We start from the raw sequence: 19,426 nt of genomic DNA on the forward strand, positions 1-19,426 counted from the left end.
TCTGGGAAACTATTTGACCTCTAGCCTGCTGGAAGATGAGGCCATGTAGGGGAGAACAGAGGCATTCCAGTTGACAGCCAATGTGCAAGACATGAGTGAAGCCAACTTGGAACTTCAACCCTGCCACTTCCCCAGTCAGGCCATCAAATGACTATAGACTCATGAGTGACCCTAGGCAAGGCCAGAAGAAAACTCCCAGCCAGCACATAGATTCATTTTGGTTGTTTGAAGCCATTAAGTTTCAGGGTGGTTGGTTTTAAAGCAATAGATACAATTTATAATAGGAATATATCAAATACCTACAAATATATCTAAAGATATGCTGTACCTCTATACAGAAAACTGCAAATATTGAAAAAAATGAAAGACCACCTAAATGGAGGACTATATACCATGTTTATCAATTAGAAGACTCAATATGGTAAAGATGTCATTTTCCCCCAAAATGGTCTATAGGTTTAATGCAGTCTCATTCAAAATCTCAGATGGCATATTAACGGAAATTGACAGGCTGATTCTAAAATTTTTAGGAAATTCAAACAACTAATAGTGCATACAAACTTCTTGAACACAGGTTAGCAAACTACAGCCATCAAGTCATATCTGGCCCACTGCCTGGTTTTGTAAATAAAATTAGTAGAAAACAGCTATCTGGTTTACTTACATATTGTCCATGGCTATGTTTGCACTGTAATAGTTCAATAGTTACAACAAACACTATATGGCTTGCAAAGCCTAAAATATTTACTGTCTGCCCTATTTAATTTTCCTATGTTTTTGAGTTATACATTCTTTTTATTATTCTTCAAGACTTCTAAGGCTCACAAGTGAATTGAATGATTTTTCTCTCTCCAGCACTGAGAGAGCAGCAGTCTCTGCCAACCTTCTCAGTCTCCCAGGGGCTAGTGTGTGATTTCGTAGCCTCTCCCCCTGCAGATAATAAACAGGAACAGCAAATGTCCCAAGGGGAAACTGCACAGAGACTATTGGGGTCACTTCTCTGCAGTTCTCTTTTCTCCAGGATATTGGCCCTCAATATCTCACTATCTATCTTTGAAAACTGTTTTCCCAGCCCAGTGAAACTGTAGGGCATAAACTCTAGGCCACTGCTTTCTGTTCAGCCTCTATGCGCAGGGACGTGAATATGAATACACCTAGAGTAAGCACTGGGGCGGGTATTGGGCTCACTTCGGTACTTTTCTCTAACTGTTTGAGTTTTCGCTGATAGGATTCAGCTTCCATAGTTGTCCTTGCAGGATTGTTCTTATATAGGCTACTCCATCACACCCAGAAGTAGAACCTCGACAGTTAAATTTTAACCTTCATTTGAACCTTGAATAAAGAAAATGCCGTGACAGGAAAACTGATTAGATGTGAACTGGAGGGTGCTCTGTGCACAAACTACCGTGTTTTGTATGCTGTGGCTGGAAAGGTGTGGACCTGTATCTCTCAAGCCATTGTGCAGCCACAGGACTATATGGTTGGGGTTTGTCTTTTAACAGAATAAAAATCAGCAATAATTATATTGAATAGTACCCCCCAAAAGGCTGTATCATTAAGTACACAGTACAAAAATAAGCCATTAGTCAACTGAAATTATTTTCAAATTTATTAGTATACTTGGACAAACTGGACAAGATAAGGGATAATTAGGATTTTAACATTTTGTATGAATAAAGATTAATGCACAGGTTCCATGTTAGATGTCAACTGCATTTTACTAATACAAAGAAATCCACTGATAGCTTTTGACAATGGCTGCCATCAGCTGTATCTCACTAGAAAAGCTTAACATGTTTTCCTTCAGAGATGCTGTCAAGCAAATAGCCTAAGGGCCGGTGAAACCTGAGAGACTGAAATAAAAGGAAAATAAGGTCAAAGAGATCATTTTTGAAATAACTGAAATGTCTAATTTTAATTCTTTGTGGGTACAATATAAGCTACAATAGAGAATGTTAAATGTCGAATACTAAAATACTTTCAGAGTAGCTGCTTAATGCAGCTAGTTTGAGTTTCTCAAAGTCCTAATGATTTCATATATCTATATATATATTAGTTGTATTGTTTAATAGTATAATTAAAAAAAAGAACTTAGAAGTCAAAACAACTGATAATATCAAACTGTCCAAAGCTAGGAGCTTACCTTGAACACACTTAACTTTTACTTCAGCCTAGAAATTCTGAGAGTCCAGCGTTCTTTTCTACTATACCACAGTGCTATTGTTTTATTTATATTTTGCTGAAGAAAATGTACTTTAAGTTATTTCTAAAGTATTCCTTTTTGTAACTATTTTTTTAGAGACAGGGTCTCCCTATGTTGCCCAGGATGGTCTTGAACTCCTGCCCTCAAGCAGTCCTCCCCACTCAGCCTCCCAAAGCTCTGGGATTACAGGCAGGAGCCACCACACCCAGCCTGTACTTTTATATCAACATTAGGAATACCCCCAGAGAAGGAAAAACCACATTTGGCTTCTACATCCAGTATTGTTTGGAAATAACATGTTTGTCATTCATTACTGTCCAAAAAGAAAGAAAAGAAAAACAAGATTTAAAATGGATCTTGATTGCCAGTTCACAAATTTAAAACTGACACTAGTCTTCTGAGAATTATACTTCTCATAAGCAACAGACCTGCTTAATTCTAAGTTGCCTTTATTATATTGACTAAAAGGGAAGCACATCTTTCATTTCCCTGTCTTATGTTACACAAAGGTCAGGCAAAGGTTGTGAAGATTTTCATAAAACCTGCAAAATGAAGAACATCCTTTACTGAAATGGAACATCACAGGTCCCTAGAATGGAATGGGTTTTGTTAGTATAGCTGTCACAAGTGTGTGCCTCTTGTTATATTAACGCTATCCCTGCTTTTGTTAGTTCCATGTAAATGATTTGGCTTGAATGGGGATAAAATTCTAGGTCTGCAACCAATCCTAGAACTTCAAGTTAGCTTTAAGTTTGGTGTTGTATATGGACGGGCTGTTACATTACCCATTTCATTGTGCATATTAAATGTTACTGTTACTTATTTTTAGTGGCTAGATGATTGTAAGAGGACATTTGGTGCCAAAGAAGACATGTATAGGATAAACACAGATGCACAAGTAAGTTTCTTGTTCTTGTTTTTGCTGTATTTCTGTATCAGGTAAAACAATGCATATGTTCAAATATCCTTATTTGATTATTTCTAAAAATAAAGAATATTTGTAAAACTTTTCATTTTGGTTATCAAACAATCTTTGTAAAAGCTCAGTGAAATACTGGTTTCGTAATGAAAAATTCACTTTAATAAAAATGAACAACCAGGTTGTGACTGAAGCTTAATAACATTCAATAGATAAGCTTGATGGATATCTGGAAAGCCCAGGTCAGCTTTTAGTTGCATGTGCCTCTTAAAGAAAAATTTGTTCCATGTTAGTATTCTGCTATTCTGTTAGATAAATTGGTCAAGAAAGCAACCTAAGAATAACGTGATATAATACATCCATACTAAAGGTAAAATTAGAATTGGATAAATTATAATGTTTTTCTCTAATATAAGACTGAGTGAAAATAAAGCATTATATTTTCTTAGAAAGGTGCACATACATAAACACATACATTGAAGTGAGGATAAGTTAGGGCCTACAAATTATTCTAATGGGAGTGCAGCTTCATAGGGGAAAATACATTCATCAACTGAAAATTATTTCCATTTGACATCAGAATTCCAGTCTTTTATATTCTACCTTTGGTTATATTATTACAGATTTCTAGTCTCTGTAAAGGTTATACTATTATTAGGTTATACTATTATAGTAAAAAGTTGAAGTTTTGCAAAAACTGCAGTGTTGAGAAAATAACAGTATACTCGCTAAGTGTTAACTATTTGCCAGCCTCTATCGTTATCTTTATCCTTACAACTCAGTCAAGTAGTTGCTTTAATTATCCCGGTTTTGAAGATGAGGAAACTGAGGCTCAGAGAAGCTGATTTATCTAAAATCAGCAAATAGTGAAACCAAGATTGAAACCTAGGCAGGCTGACTCCAAATCCTGCACTAATGTTAAAAAGAAACCGCGAAGTCATCTATGTAAAGAAATGAAGATAAGGAATTCTAGACCAGAATTAGGTCCTTTGGTTCTAATTCTGTCTTTGCCACTGTTTAACTGCATCGCTTCAGCAAGTAATGCAACCTTTTTTCCTACAAAAACTAGGTGTTTATATTAAGTGATTTTTTTTATATCCCCTCTACCTTGAAGAAAATTATATCCATCTTAAGACCAAGTCAGTTAACATAGCTTGAGATTTTCTACTAAGTGGAAACTGAACATTTAACACTTTCATTTATATTTCACCTCACCTTTCATATTCAACTTTTTTGAGGGTGGAAGATCCTTTTTATGCAACTCGATCTGTCCTTGTGTACCAGTCTTGTCTTTTGCATAATAAGCAGTCAAATATTTGTTAGATGAATAAAAGAGAATGTGCAAATTTTAATATACTTTAAAATGTGCATATATATATACACACACATTCATCCACAAAAACTGCCCTGTTAGCATATTTAGAGTAATTGCTGGTAATTCAGAGCTGTAAAATTCATTACATTTGTGTTATTTCCTATAATTATGATCATAAACTTTATCAGCAGTTTATGTTCCATTACATCCCAAAGTAGAGGCTATGCATATATGCTTGTAGAATCAGTTCTACTTTATTTGTGCTAATAGAAGTGAGGAAAGGTATTTACAATTCAAATTGTTAATTTCCATATGAAATAAACTGTATGAACTAAACCCTCAGAAATTTAGATACGGAATATGCTTGACCTTGGATTGTGCTCAACCGATGTTTACTGGATGAGCATCCACGTAATTTATGGTAAGCAGCGTGGAGCTAAAGTTCACCTTTGCTTATTTAGCAAATCCCTTCTAAACTGATAGGAATACACTTTATGAAAAACAGCCCTTCACAGGAAAGTATTTAGAAAAGCAGGCTTAAGAATGACTTTTAGAAGATACATTTACAGTATAACAATTGCTGTTTTAATTAGAAGTCATTCTCCTCGTAATGAGACCAGATCAGTTGCTGTACATGTGTTCATATAGTTTTTAAGATGGTTCATAAATTTTTACTGTGTTTTACATACATTATGTTGATTCAAACCTAGTCGGGTTAAGTTTCTGAAACCTACTGAAGTACCTTTGGAATGCAATTTAGAACACGCATCTGCTTTTGATATTTCACCCTGTGGCTCAGCACCAATTATGGCAAAGTAGGACCTAATTAGACCATAAAGGATAGGAAGCCTGGAATGAGCCACCCCAGAGATAATCTTTTGATGGTGATGGATAAGTATTTATTATGTACGATCATAAGCCAATTCTTTTCTGAGAAGTAATAGTAATTAATTTGTTTCTTATTTTCTAATCATAAGTTTTCCAGTTTACAAATGTAAGTTTTATTACAGTTGGGTTTTGTTTTTTTTTTTTAACCTGGATAGCCAAATTTGCCAAGATCACAATAGTTCAGTTTTATACATTGTAGCTTTTACACAGAAATAAGTCATAGCCTAAATGTAATTTATTATTTGGCAGTGTTTAAAAACACCCTGAATTGTTGCAGTAAATGTCTAAAAAGTTTTATTCTGGACATAACTTCATATAGTTTTCTTTGGGGTATAAATATATGTTCTTCAGTTTACCTGGAACATCTATGACCCTAGTTAAAATGATTTCTTACACTAATTCTTGGTCTTTTTCTTTCTTTGTATTTTTTGTGACCTGATCACCTTCTTGCTTAGCAAATGGAAATACTAGCAGTAAGTGACCTGTCTTGATTTATAGACCACTCACCCTTGCCAGACAAACTGGTTTTCATCTGCCATTTGTCCATTTGTGACCTAGCAATGTTTTGTCATGGACTACTTTACAAGTAGTATGTGCTTCAGTTTTGCAAAGCCCTAATCCATGAAATGTTGGTTCTATTAAAATAGATGTTAAAATACATAAAATTAGCAGTCACCTTTTTCTTAAACATATCTCCTTTTAAATTTCTTAATTTTAAAAAAGTATTTTTTTTTTTTTTTTTTGAGATGGAATCTTGCTCTGTTGCCCAGGCTGGAGGGCAGTGACATGATCTTGACTCACTGCAACCTCTGCCTCCTGGGTTCAAGCGATTCTCCTGCCTCAGCCTCCCCAGTAGCTGAGATTACATACACCCACCACCATGCCCCGCTGATTTTTTTTGTATTTTTAGTCGAGACAGGGTTTCACCACATTGGCCAGGCTGGTTTCAAACTCCTGAGCTCAAGTGATCTGCCCGCCTTGGCCTCCCAAAGTGCTAGGATTACAGGCGTGAGCCACCATGCTCAGCCCACGTGTTAATTTCATAGTTTCATTTCAATGAGATTACCAAGTAGTTTTCTTTAGAAAACTGATCTCACTTTAAAAGACAGCTTTTCTTACTTTTTAGGTAAGCGGTTATCCGGTTTCACTTTGCTTTATCAAGCATTTGTTGATAAATGCAGTGAGATCTACATCTCAATGAGGGCAAAAGTCTTTGCATTTGTAGATTATTTTAATTATGAATTTAAAGTTTTAAATTCTAATGAATCCTTTTTAAAGTATCCTATTAATTGCCTGCTGAAACAGTCTATTTGTAGAATGTGAAAATGTGCTTAACATTAAAACTGAATTATGTAACCAGCAGTGATACTTGTTTTCATTTTAATCTTAGTCGTTAAAGCATATTTCGCCTGCCTTTCATCAGCTTCACACCATATTAACTTGCTTACTGCAGAAAAATAAATGACAAGACAATTTTAACTATAAATTTTCACTGGAAATATGCTGTCTAGAAAACAACACCTAAATTTAATGTAATGTTATTTATTTCTAGGAATTGGAGCTCTGCCGAAGATTATACAAATTGCATTTTCAATTGCTGCTTCTGTTCCAGGCCTACTGTAAACTTATCAACCAAGTAAATACAATAAAAAATGAAGCAGAGGTAAATATTCAGTTGTATTAGGCATCAGTAACTGATTCTAGAAAATTTTTAAAATATACATTTATTAGTTGTTAGAATAGCTTAAGTCAAAAGTCACTTAGAGTGGTCTTTTTTTTCCTTCAGTTAAGGAATAATTTGTTTTTTAATGATGTGCTATGTCAGGACCTATGAGTAAATAAGACAGCAGATACCCAGCAGTTGTAAAAGGTTCCAGACCTTAAAGGCTTCCATAGCAGAAACAGATCATCTATAATCAAAAGTCAAGTAAAAGCCAGGGATGGTGGCACATACCTGTAATCCTAGTTACTTGGGAGGCTGAGCTGGGACAATGACTTGAGCCCAGGAGTTAGAAGCTGCAGTGAGCTGTGACTGTAGCACTGCACTCCAGCACAGGTGACAGAGCAAGACCGTCTCAGAAAATCAAAATAGTCAAATAAAGCACATCAGTTCAATACAGACATAAAACTGTATCATCAACCCACCTCCCCCAACATGTTGTTCATATTTCTATAGTTTTTGTTTGTTTGTTTGTTTTTTGAGGCAGAGTCTCCCTCTTTTGCCCAGGCTACAGTGCAATGGCATGATCTCAACTCACTGCAACTTCCACCTCCTGGGTTCAAGCAATTCTCCTGCCTCAGCCTCCCGGGCAGCTTGGACTACCAGTGTGCACCACCACGTCCAGCTAACTTTTTTGTATTTTTAGTAGAGACAGGGTTTCACCATGTGGGCCAGGCTGGTCTCAATCTCCTGACCTCAGGTGATCCATTGCCCGGGCGTCCCAAAGTGCTGGGATTACAGGCATAAGCCACGACACCCAGCCCATATTGTTATAGTTTTATTAATGCACACAAGAATAAACATGTTAAAAAATATAGCCTCAAAGATGCTAACTTTAGTCTTTTTCCCCCCTTGTCATCTGCTGGTAATAAAACTATCACTGGGGAAATGATTTAATTTCTTAGTCATTAAATCTGTAAACATATATATATATATTTATATTTATATTTATATAAATACCCTGGGGTAAATCATCTTTTAAAATCTAAAGACTTTACTGTCACATAGTTTTCATGATCCCCCATAACAGTAAATTTACTTTTACTATCCAAAATGTAGTAATATTAAAACCAATATAGACATCTGTTTATTACAACTTGTTGCTTTATCAAGAACATTTAATTTCAAGACTACTATTTGGTGGAATTTATTTGCTCCTACAGAATGGAGTACTTGAAATATTAATTGCCCTTTCTTCCAAGGCAAACATTTTTAAATACTCTTTAAAATAAGAGCAACAATGGTACTACCATCAGGTATATTCTTGTAGCCAACTAAATGTTTTTGTTACCAAACATACGAATAGATCCTTAAATATGTATTTGTTTTAGGTCATCAACATGTCAGAGGAACTTGCCCAACTGGAAAGTATCCTCAAAGAAGCTGAGTCCGTTTCCGAAAATGAAGAAATTGACATTTCCAAAGCTGCACAAACTACTATAGAAACTGCCATTCATTCTTTAATTGAAACTTTGAAAAATAAGGAATTTATATCAGCTGTAGTACAAGTCAAAGCCTTCAGGTAAAACGTGACAGGATTTAAAGGTGATGCCTTTAAATTAGACAGGAAGTTTAGTAATACTAGGTTTTCATTTTCAATTTGCTGTTTCCATATCATGTCTTTATGAAAGGAAAACATGAGTATCTTTAACAGTTGCCATTGAAATGATACCAATTTTAGATTTCTTTTCACTTTCAGGTGGTACTTTGAGTAATATTTGCTCAAATATTAAAACAGATCATGTTATTCACAAGGAAATGTGTTGTTATAGGTATTTAACTTAAATTGAGTTAGTCTTAACTAATAATTGCCTAAGTCTCAGAACTGAAAAACTGTTGTGTATTTTCAGATCTCTCTGGCCCAGTGATATCTTTGGCAGTTGTGAAGATGACCCTGTGCAGACACTGTTACATATATATTTCCATCATCAGACGCTGGGCCAGACAGGAAGCTTTGCAGTTATAGGCTCTAACCTGGACATGTCAGAAGCCAACTACAAACTGATGGAACTTAATCTGGAAATAAGAGAATCTCTACGCATGGTGCAATCATACCAACTTCTAGCACAGCCCAAACCAATGGGAAATATGGTGAGCACTGGATTCTGAGACACTTCAGGCCTTTAGGAAAGAAACTAAACTGAAGATGATGAAGAATATTAAACCAAGCACCTTTTATGGACTCTTGCATTCACTGATAACTTTCTGGCAGCATCTACTTTTTAGTTTAACTAATGTCAAACTGTATCAAAAACAAAGATCTGAAAGAAAAAAAATCTGGTATTTTAACAGCTGCCAACATCTCCCACAATAACTGTATGAAGAAGGAATTTTTTAATTACTTAACCTACGTGAAAAGAAAAGGGCTAAAAGTGATGCCTACAAATACATTACTTTCTGGGGGAAAGAAAAGAATTCCAAGAATGTTTGCAATAATGGCCTCCAATACTGAAACATCCAAAAGCGGGTGAAATGAGGCTGAAATCAAGGCTGTTTCATTTTAGCTGAAGACCTGCAAAGCTGCTTGAATTTCTAGCAGTCGAAAACCTAACCTGCAATTGATGCTTAATCATCCAGATGAACATGCAGTCAGCTATACACATCAAGACTCATTTACAAAAACCATTGATTTTTCAGTATGTGGGATAAGGGTTTGGGTTTTTTTTTGGTTTGTTTTTTGGTCTGTATAAGGAATTATGTGTGTGTGAGTTGGGATGTGTGGATATGTGATATTTTCAAGGTATGGATGTTTGGTTATAACGTCTCAGAGCATGCCTAAAAGAGCACTGCAAGATTATTTTTGAAGAAATGTTATTTTATTAGATCTAACTCTTCATAGTATGTAAATGTTAGAACATTTTAATAATATTTTAAAACTGGGCTTTCCCAGTATTTCAAAAAGAAATAATATATCTGTTAACGTTATTGGAATGCTGCTCAGTTCTCTGATCAGTGCTTATGTTACGATTGTTGATAACTAACCAAAGTAGATGCCTGCAGAGACTTTAAAATGTAAAATAAAGATGTATGCTGCCTGTCAGCTATTCTCATTAGAAAAGTTAACTTATTTTACTCCATATAGAAACTGTAGAGACTAAAACCAGTATTTTCTTGTACATTTGTGCCATGCACTGTTATATAAGAATAGGTGTACAAAGCTAAAGAAAAAAATGTGGTCACTGATGATGGAATATATGACTTGCAGGCTTTGAAGTCTGCAGAATTCAAGAAAAGAGCTGCAAATGCATTTTTTATATGTTTATTCAGGACTCACATGTTTTACCCTAAAGAAAGAAACCTAGGGCTAGGGGAAATGAAAGCAAGCCTGAAGACTGACTACCAAAACATGCAGTATACTTATTCACTGTGTAAGTCTGTAGTATAACATGAACTGGAGTCTCTACCCTTTTTTAAATCGCATTTTGTAAGAAAAGAAAAAAAAAAAAAAAGAATGTAGTCCCACAACTCCTGATTTGAAAGAAACACCTTGTATTTTTTATATACATCTCTTATCCACTGTGATCCACTGTGACTTTTCTTTTAAACTGGGCTCTGTGATTCCAGAGTTTAGAATGTAGAAATGAAATGCTTAGCTTTACCTTTTCTTGGGGGTGTGGACCCTGCCAGAAATGTAATTACGTATGCTCAAGTGCATTAACTGAAGGCACTGTGCACACCATTGGACTGCTGACCACAGTTACATATCCAGTAAAATTCCATATCTGGTCACGGCTCATTCATAATCACTGTATTTTTGGACCCTGATAAAGACAATTATTTTGATGGTGTTCTGGTACTGTAAGTGGTATCCTTTAAATTATTTAAAACTTTTGGGTGTGGGGCAGGCAGAGAGGGATGGTGTCCAGAGATACATTACACTTTACATCCTATCTTACTCTCCCCTGTTTTTCTCACCCTCCTTACATCCTTTTTGTTAAAAATAAAAAGCATTGTAGCTGTTGGTTTGTGTTGTATTTTAACAAAGAATGAATGATTAGAGTGTGCATCATTTAGAAACCTTTCAAATGTTACCCCGTTGAATTGCCTTAAAAAAGAACAAAATCAGTTGACTACCCAACCAAACCTTTCAGTTGATACTTGCTTTTTGCGTTTATTTATATGTAACTAAGTCTATTAATAAAAGTGAATATACCTCCAGCAATCAAGATGCAAACAAATTCATGAGGATGGCCTTCTGCAACAGCATTTTCCTCCAACCTACACTTCTCTGCTCCTCAGCCTCTGAATCCCAAGTTAGTATTTATTAAATATATCCAGTGCTTAATTTATTACCTGATTTAGTTCTATTTGGAGCCCAGTTTTTGCTACATACAACCTTTTTCTTTTGCACATTACAGTTATCATTTTTAAATAGTATACTTACAAGACAACAGTAAAAGCAGCAATCTGGCAGTTTCTTCATGCTGCTTCTAAAACAAAACCACAGGATTTCTTATTTTAAAATATATTTTCTACTTTTAGTGATGTAAAATAGAGGGTGTGGCAAAACACATAACCTCCCTTAAATTTAGGAAATCATTACATGCGTTCTTAGAAAAAGACTCAAGAGAAGAGTAAGGATCCTCATTCAGGCCTATGAGTAAATACTGCTCACATAAAACACCAGGATAACCTAAACAAAAGGAGAGAGACAGTATTAAAATCCATTTATTGGTATTGTATAGCATTTTCTTCCCTAATTTTTCAAAGTAATCCATGGTTCCTTTAGAAAATAAAGGACATTTGAAGAAAACTACAGTTACTTCTCTTGATACCCAGAGACATCCTGGAGTATTTCCTTCTAACCTCTCTCAACCTGTCTTAAAATCCATTCACATCTTGTAAGTTTTTGGATTGTACACATAAAGAGTTTGGCAGTGCCTTTTCATTGCTCGAATGTAATCACCATAATCTGAATGGCATGTTTTTGTGCCACTTTGTTGAATATCTGCATGCCCACCCACCCTAAGTAAAACAGTCTGATCCTTACTTTCCTCAGCTGAAAAATAGGGTTAGCTGCTATGTTAGGAAAATTAATAGCAAGCAATATTAAAGAACAATGTAACCATATTACTAGCCAGTGGAAATTTCTTAGGACTCAATGCAGGTACCTTTTATGTAATTCATTCATTGAGCAAATGCTATTGATCACATTATGTAGCACTTGCATGCCACAGTACAAATGGGTTTCCTACCCCTGTACCTACCCCCAACCAAACAACAGGAACATGTTAGAACCAGTAAAAAACACATCGCCTTTACCCACACCAGTTCTTGTCATTTCTCTTTAGCCTTGCCACCACTTTATCTGGTCCCTGCAAGTCTCCTTATCTACAGGTATCCACTGTATAGCTGGAGTGATTTTTTTAAAGTGAGTCTATATGTCACCATGCCCTACTATCTCCAGCATACCTTTAAAACTTTTTAGTGCAGCCTGACAAAGTGCCTGTAGTCCCAGCCACTTGAGAGGCTGAGCCAGGAGGATGGATCACTTGAGCCCAGGAGCTTGAGGCTGTGGTGTACCCTGATAATGCCTGTGAGTAGCCCCTGCACTCCAGTAGAGACCATCCTCCTAATGAAGGCCTAAAACACCCCTCCAGTCTGGCACTGCTAGATTCACCTGGCATGTCTTCCAGAGTATTCTCCCACTGTGGCCTCCTCCTGGTGGTTTTCTACCACAGGGCTTTTGCAGATTGTTGCCCTAATCTGGAAATTTTCCCCTCGCCATTTTTGCCTCATTCAACTTATTTGAAATGGAGTTCAGCTGAGGTGTCATTCTTTTAGGCAGGGTTTCCCTGACCTAAGTCAGGTCCCTTACTGCAGAGGCACTTTAGCAGATTGTCCTTATCACAGGTCAGAACCTCGGTTTTACATTGATGTAAAAACTAGTGGCCATCTGCCTGCTGTACTAGAAGCTCCATGAGATGCCACCTCTTCTCTGCTGAGCACAAGTTCTCATGCTTCAATTCCATTAGTAACAGCTGGGGGTGCCTGTTAAATGTAGGTAGGACAGGTATCCAGTAATCTGCATTTTACACGCACCATCTCCGTCCACATCGATGCAGGTGGGCCTTTCCCCTCGAGATACAGATTCTATGGAGACCTCAAACCCACTTTGGCCCCTTTTAACAAGTGTCCAAGAATGTTAAGACTTAGTGCTATGGCCTAAGGTAGTAAGGAGTTCACTTAAGTGGGATGTTAGACAATTGGAGGCATAATTAGCACATGGTTCCAATTATATGGTTTCTCTAATTAAACCAATACTACAACTTTAATTTCATCAGATGCACTTGAGGCTCTAAACTCAGTCCCATCCTCAACTAGGAGCATTCTGGCAGTGGGGCCTCAGTGTTGTCATGAGAAGCTACTAGATGCAGTTAAGAGTCTGGCATCCCAACTAGCACCAAGTCAGTGAAGACAAAGGCTAAGGCCTACGCCTCTAACTTGACATCTTATAAGTACATTTAGGAGGCCTACTTTAAGAAAAAAAAAAAAAAAAAAAGCTTTGAAGAAACACAAAGTCTACTTGATGGGTTATTCAGTGTCTTAAAGCAGCCATTTGCCCACAGCCACCCTGTTCCAAGCCCCACTTTTGCCACATTTGTGAAACTGACTAGTCAGTCAGGTTAGTTTTCCCAGCCTTCCTCTACCTAGTAGCTTACCTCCTAAAGTTACCCGGACACTAAAGCCTTTACCTACCCCATCCCCGACATTCAGCATTCTTACTCTACCGTTAACCTCCCAACAGTCTCATGCAACCAAGAAATGGCTCTGCCTCCACCTCTCCCAAAAGAATGCCTCAATGTTACAGCTAGGCAGCTTTTTTTTTTTCTTTTTGAGACGGAGTCTCGCTCTGTCGCCCAGGCTGGAATGCAGTGGCACAATCTCTAGGTGGCTTTTTATTCAGTTAACTCCCTTCTAAGCTTCAGTCTTCCAGAGCTGCCTAAATAGTAGACCTCGTCTACGAGCCCCCACTAAATTGTTTTCCAAGTAGCCACAGCCTAACTCAGAGCCTGGCCCACTCTCTGCCATCAGCAAGCATTCATAAAGGTGAAGTGACAGGCCCAGACTGTTAGCACAAGACAAGCGCTCTTGAAACTTTATTTTCAAAGACAGATTTTATGCAATATATAAATTGTGTTGCAATACCTTTATTTGAAGGCTTTTTCAGAATACACTGCCTTTCATGAAGTATTTTGAGAAGGGAGAGGTGGAGAGGAGAGGCACGGAAAAGCTCACTCATCTACTCCATCAGTGCATGCACAGCAACACTGACTTTCACCTAAATGATGTATTTGAAGCTGAAAGTGCTGTCACAGGACAGGCGTTTGCCTTTGCATCTACCACACAAATCTTGACGGTGGGGCCGTTTAGGGTCCACGTGGCGAAGTTTTACTGGGCAGGAACATCTAGTTTGTTTACAACTCTGGGGGAAAAAAAAAATACAGAAGGGCGTACAGAAGATAAACCCTTAGTGATTTCCTAGGACTTCAACATTTCTCTAGTCCATTCAAGTACTTATTGAATGCACTCTAAGCAAGGTCCCGTAGTAATCTTGTTTTCCCTCTACATCCCTACCTACCTAGCAATGACAGGGCTAGGAATAGTGAGTGTTTAACCATGCTGTAGTGCTGCTAATATTGCATCAGATCCAATTATGAGTTGTGAAGTTTCTTTTGCAACTTTTTAAGAGGAAGGGTAGAGAACAAGTCAGGGATGAATTTGACAACGAACACCAAGAGCAGAGTGGTTAAGGCATCCCCCTTTACAAACATGCCCGGCCCTGATCTAAGTGATTCTAAGTGGCTTGCCATACTTAGTTTCTCTCCACCACCCCAGGGTGTTAATGCTTCTAAATATCCAACGTGGGTCAAGTGTATTGATTAGCCTGTCTCAATTGGCAATTCAGACTCCATTAGCTGTGTGATAAGAGGCGAATTTAGACACTTTCCTCTTAAAGATTAGCTAAGCCCCTTAGCACAGTTAATAGCAAGCAAGTACTTAAGCAATGCTTAATTAACATATTGCTTGCTTACCGTTACAGTCAACTCCCCATAAAGCTAGACAACTTAGATTTATCTTAAACTGTCCCCCTTTGTGAGCTTTCAGGCAAGACAAACTAACCCCATGTGCTTAGACTCAATACCTTGAGGTTGTGCTTCCTAAGAGGCATTTCGGTAAAACAGTCAACCTTGACTACTTCATGTTAGCTGACAAGCATGTTTTTGTTAATTTTCTTATATATCTAAGTAGCAAGTAAGGCAAGTATTCTTCCGTATTGCAAGTGAGGTTAACAGTTTTAGAAGAGGTTAACAAGAGCAAGATTTGCAAGGGCAGAAAGAAGCTAACACCAAGGCCCCGTTTCCCAGGTGAGTATTGTTTCTACCACTCCTAACAAAAGCCAGTTGAAACCTAAGGTCTGGGGACCTGGCCTCTTTTTGGAAGTATACTCAAACTACACTAAAAACCTCTACGACAGCCCAGGTCAGACAAAATGCAAAACATCTGACTTACTTGACAGGTGATATCCTCCACTCGATAAGGGTTATAAGACTTCTGACAAGTTCTGCAAAACTGTTTGAAGTAAACCTGTGATGAGAAAGAAAATAAAACAAAATTGCCTTGACACTTTTAGCAAGAAGATGCCAGTCACCTGGTATTTCTTACCTTGTTAGTTCCCTGTACACACCACACATAAGCACTCTCCCAGCGGATGTTGCAGTCCTTGCAGTGGTAATAGCCATATTTCTGCTCTAAGAACTGAACAACAGGATATGTCAGTTTAACCAACATAAGACCTGAATTATCCTTCATTTCCAGACATTGGGAAGGATCTACTTGATATCTGAAACTGTCAACTTCACTCCAGATCATGAAAGAAAGCAGGGTCAGGTTTGGGTATGCCTCTTCAATACAGTAATGGAGCGAGCTAATAGCCTAGTCAAACAATTAAGCAAGCCTGGGCCTTAAAGTTCATATACCAGATTCACTCAGTTCATAAGGCTGGCTGATAAATGAATAATTAGGGACATAATAGTTAAACAGTTCTCTGAAGTTTGGGATTCTTCAGGGAGGCCTTTTAAGCTGAAGCCTGATCTTAGACTATGCACACATGAAAGGTATTAAGCTGAAGAAAAATAAGACTCCACATCCAAGGAACTTTAAGGGGTTCACCAAGATCACATTCTTCATGCTGCTAGTTAATTCCCAAACAGTAGTGCCAGGAACCGAAATTGTACGTAAGCCATAATTCATATTCAATATGAACAAAAGTAGTGTTATCTAAACTTCCCTTCTTCCCTCCCAGTGAGTAACCAGTTATACACACGTTTTTAGAGTTAGGCTTTTAGAATTGGAAGGAACTCTGGGGAGCACTTAATTCAGTCTGCTCACCTGTGAGACTGACTGTTAAGTCCAGGAAGGTTATGACTGGCCTAAGATCACACACAGCTCGTGCATGGCCACGCTGGAAAGCCCTGGCCTCTCGATTCACTCCTCACACAATCAGCCAACCGCCACCAACACCGCCCCTCAAAAGGAATACCAGCCTGTGATGGCCGTGGAAGAGACCGCGAAGGACTCCCTCGGGCTTCTTACCACCTCTTGTGCCTTTCCACTTCTGCTAGGTCACAACTGCCCTCTGCGTGCCCCAGCCCTTTAAAGGTTCGGCCTGCTGCTCTTGGGCGGCAGTACTGAGCAGTCCAAATGCTTTCACAGTATTGGATTTCTGAGGTGGGGGTGCTTTTTAAAAGCAAAGCAAATTCCTAGGAAGGGGCATTTTAGGAGCTCCAGCTTTCCAATAGCCTGGAAGCTTGTAAAGGAGAAGTCAGAATTGCTAACCAGAATCTCAGCAGTTGAAGGGTTTTTGCCACATCTAGTGCAGAAATGGGAGAGGGGAATTCTTCGGAATCGACTCTCCTGCCTGCAAGTGCTCCCGAAGTTCAGTTGTGCGTACTCATAGGTCATCCAACCACGCGGTCAGGACTGGCCTACACGCCCACTGCCCAAGGTTTACAGTGCAAATATGAGGGTTGTGAATGTCCCAAGGGCGTTGCCCTGGCCAGCCTGTGGAGCAGCCATGGCGAGTAAGTCAGGCTGTCGGGACAAGAGACTGCTGTGGGGAAGACACCTGTCGCGGGCATTGGCTGTTTCGGAAACACGGAAGTGGCCACGCTTAAGGAAGCGCCACACCTTCAAGTGTACCCGAAGCAGTCACAGGGCCCGGGCCCAGGAAGACACCCGCATCCCCGGGCTCTCCTGTGCCCTCACCGCCCCAGGCCTTACTTGGAAGCGCAGCCGCTCCTTGCCCGGCTCCGGGCTCCGTGGCGATGGCCTCTCTCCCGCGGCGGCCGCCTCCCGTCCGTCGCCGCCGTCTCGGGCCCTCCCTGCCGGCGGAGGTTGCCCCGGGCTCCTTAGCGCCGACCGCGGAGCCGCCTCCCCCTCCTGGGCCTCTCGCGGCGGCAGCTCGGGACCGTCGGTCGGCTGCTCCCAGCTCGCTCGGACAGCGGCCTGGGCCTCGCCGTCGTCATCGGACTGCGGCCGCCGGGGCGCCTTCCTCGTCCACACCTCCCCCTCCTCTGGGTCTTGAACCCTCGCGGGCGGCGGCCCCCGCTCTCCATTCGACGCCCCGGACCTCTGCTCGCCCGCCGCAGCCCCGGGTCCCTCCAGGAAGGTGGTGAGACGGCGCGAGGCCACGGGCGAGTACACGGCGACTGTGCGCGGGAAGCGCAAGGGCCGCGGGGCGCCGTTCTGGGGGCCGCCCTGCTCCAGGCCTCGACAGGCTGGCTGCTGGGAGTTAGAGCCGCCGCCCGTGGTGCCCTCGGCCATGGGGCCGGCCGGGGACTCGGGGTCGCGGGCCCGGCGCTGCAGCGTGCGCCTCCCCAGCGAGCACTGTACCGCGGCGTCGATGCGCGGGCTCACCTGCACCGCCACGTCGCAGCTGCCGGCCCTCCGGGCGCGCGGCCCGAGACCCGGCCCCACCTGCGCCAGGAGAGCCATGAGCTGCGCCCGCTGGTAGCTGTCGAAGTACTCGGCGGCTGTCAGCCTCCCTCGGCCCGGGAAGGACGACGAGGCCGCGCCCACCGAGGATGGGGAGGCGGCGGGAAGGCAGCCCCCGCCGCGGTGCTGCCAGTTACCGCCCGCCGCGCCCTTGCCCTTGGTGGCCGCCGGGTACGGGTACGAGCAGGGGGGGCACGCCGGGAACACGTAACCGTCCAGCACCTCGTCCCCCAGGGCCGCCATGGGCGCACCGCTGCCGCCCGCCGCCGCACCCTAAATAGGCGACTCGCCGAGGCAGCCGAGCGGAGGCGGGGACGGCCCTCGGCTGGAGCTCGCACGCTGCACCGCCCTCCACGCCCTTCCAGCCATCGGCCCGCGTCCCCGCCGAGGGGGCCGCTCTCCGTCCTTCTCCCTACGGAAACTCTCCACGCCCGGATATTGGCACAATGACCCTTAGATTATCTGGAAAGAGGGCTTTCTTTGTGATGAAAGGGCTGATTCGTAAGGGAACCAAGGCGCCCGAGATGGGTAGGATTTCAATGAGAGAAATTCATCACCGGCATCAGCTGAGTCGGCTACTCCCGGTGCCGTGATTGTTCCAGGTGCCTGCGCACCGCCCCCCTCCCCCCGCTCCCCCTTCCCCTCGCTCCCGGCTCTCCCACATTCCCCGCACCAGAAAGCCAAGGCTAGGCCGGGTGCCTCTGGCTAAATGAGCGAAAGTGCCAAGGTTTGGGAACTGTTCTGGGTCTGTTATTACTCATTGACTCGGAGGATAGTTTAGTCTCAGAGCTGCTCGAGAGACTACCCACTAAGCCCCCTCGGCGAGTTCATGGAGAACCACCCAGGGATCTTCGTCCAGGCGAATTGTTTTCTCCCCTGGAGCGTGTCCTTTCCCCCAGTCCCAGTGATGACCCGAGGTACCATTTTGCTCTGCTCCAGAGTGGTTCTGCAAAATTTCCCAACCAAATCATTCCTCCAAAAGATAAATTGATTTGGGGTGTGTTTACATAAATGCAGAAGACCAATCGAAAAGAACATGGCCTGTCCACTAGAAAAAATGTTGATTATTCATTACTAAGTAGATACCAGATCAAATAATCAAATACATTAATGTAACTTTTCTCTGATACTGGTTTGACAAATAGTATATTTCCTTATTTAACCCGTTTTGGAATTTTTCTGAATACAGGTTAAAATTCAACATTGTCAGGAATTTTAAGTAGAGCAAGCACACTTTTTTTTTTTTAACAACAATTACACTAAACTCAATTATGCTTAACAAAGATAGCTTGGTTTTACTCATAAGATAGTGCGCCAAAATTCTACATTTCCAAGACTCTGTTTTCTAAAAGTTTCTGAATTTGCAACAGTCATAGAAATTGG

The 19,426-nt window shown here is 40.8% G+C and overlaps 2 protein-coding genes across 15 annotated transcripts in view; one reads left to right on the forward strand and one right to left on the reverse strand.

The window, feature by feature from the left end:
* Positions 1-11,006, forward strand: part of LOC105464780 (FRY like transcription coactivator) — a 286,250-nt gene extending 275,244 nt beyond the window's left edge. For 6 of the 9 annotated variants that reach the window (XM_071093613.1, XM_071093610.1, XM_071093611.1 and 3 more), the window contains 5 exons: positions 3,033-3,101; positions 5,781-5,798; positions 6,878-6,988; positions 8,377-8,567; positions 8,896-11,006. In XM_071093613.1, coding sequence (XP_070949714.1) covers positions 3,033-3,101; positions 5,781-5,798; positions 6,878-6,988; positions 8,377-8,567; positions 8,896-9,154 — 648 coding nt within the window. In that variant the 3' untranslated portion in view covers positions 9,155-11,006. The remainder of the gene's footprint in view (positions 1-3,032; positions 3,102-5,780; positions 5,799-6,877; positions 6,989-8,376; positions 8,568-8,895) is intronic. The other 3 variants (XM_071093615.1, XM_011712813.3, XM_011712816.3) reach the window with 1 other exon arrangement.
* Positions 1,587-18,641, reverse strand: LOC105464783 (zygote arrest 1). Of its 6 annotated transcripts, XM_071093616.1 has the most exons (9): positions 17,330-18,641; positions 15,713-15,805; positions 15,560-15,634; positions 14,195-14,471; positions 11,589-11,678; positions 11,430-11,475; positions 7,280-7,399; positions 4,338-4,412; positions 1,587-1,853 (listed from the first exon to the last, which is right to left on the reverse strand). In XM_071093616.1, exons 1-4 carry the CDS (start codon positions 18,284-18,286, stop codon positions 14,328-14,330), a joined length of 1,269 nt encoding a protein of 422 aa, XP_070949717.1. In that variant the 5' UTR covers positions 18,287-18,641; the 3' UTR covers positions 1,587-1,853; positions 4,338-4,412; positions 7,280-7,399; positions 11,430-11,475; positions 11,589-11,678; positions 14,195-14,327. The 6 variants fall into 6 exon arrangements, with proteins under 6 accessions (XP_070949717.1, XP_011711129.2, XP_070949718.1 ...); XM_011712827.3 differs by lacking the exon at positions 7,280-7,399; XM_071093617.1 differs by lacking the exon at positions 4,338-4,412.
* Between the last annotated feature and the right edge of the window lie 785 nt (positions 18,642-19,426).

The sequence above is a fragment of the Macaca nemestrina genome, chromosome 3 (assembly GCF_043159975.1).
Source record: "Macaca nemestrina isolate mMacNem1 chromosome 3, mMacNem.hap1, whole genome shotgun sequence".
In the NCBI taxonomy this organism is placed as follows: domain Eukaryota; kingdom Metazoa; phylum Chordata; class Mammalia; order Primates; family Cercopithecidae; genus Macaca; species Macaca nemestrina.

What these genes read in the sequence shown, in the direction of transcription:
- LOC105464783 (XM_011712830.3), bottom strand. Translation starts at nt 18,286, where the DNA reads ATGGCGGCCCTGGGGGACGAGGTGCTGGACGGTTACGTGTTCCCGGCG. An exon ending in AGGAGCGGCTGCGCTTCCAA is followed by an intron (nt 15,806 to 17,329) that starts GTAAGGCCTGGG and finishes CCTGTTGTTCAG; the next exon opens with TTCTTAGAGCAGAAATATGG. An exon ending in GTGTACAGGGAACTAACAAG is followed by an intron (nt 15,635 to 15,712) that starts GTAAGAAATACC and finishes TTCTCATCACAG; the next exon opens with GTTTACTTCAAACAGTTTTG.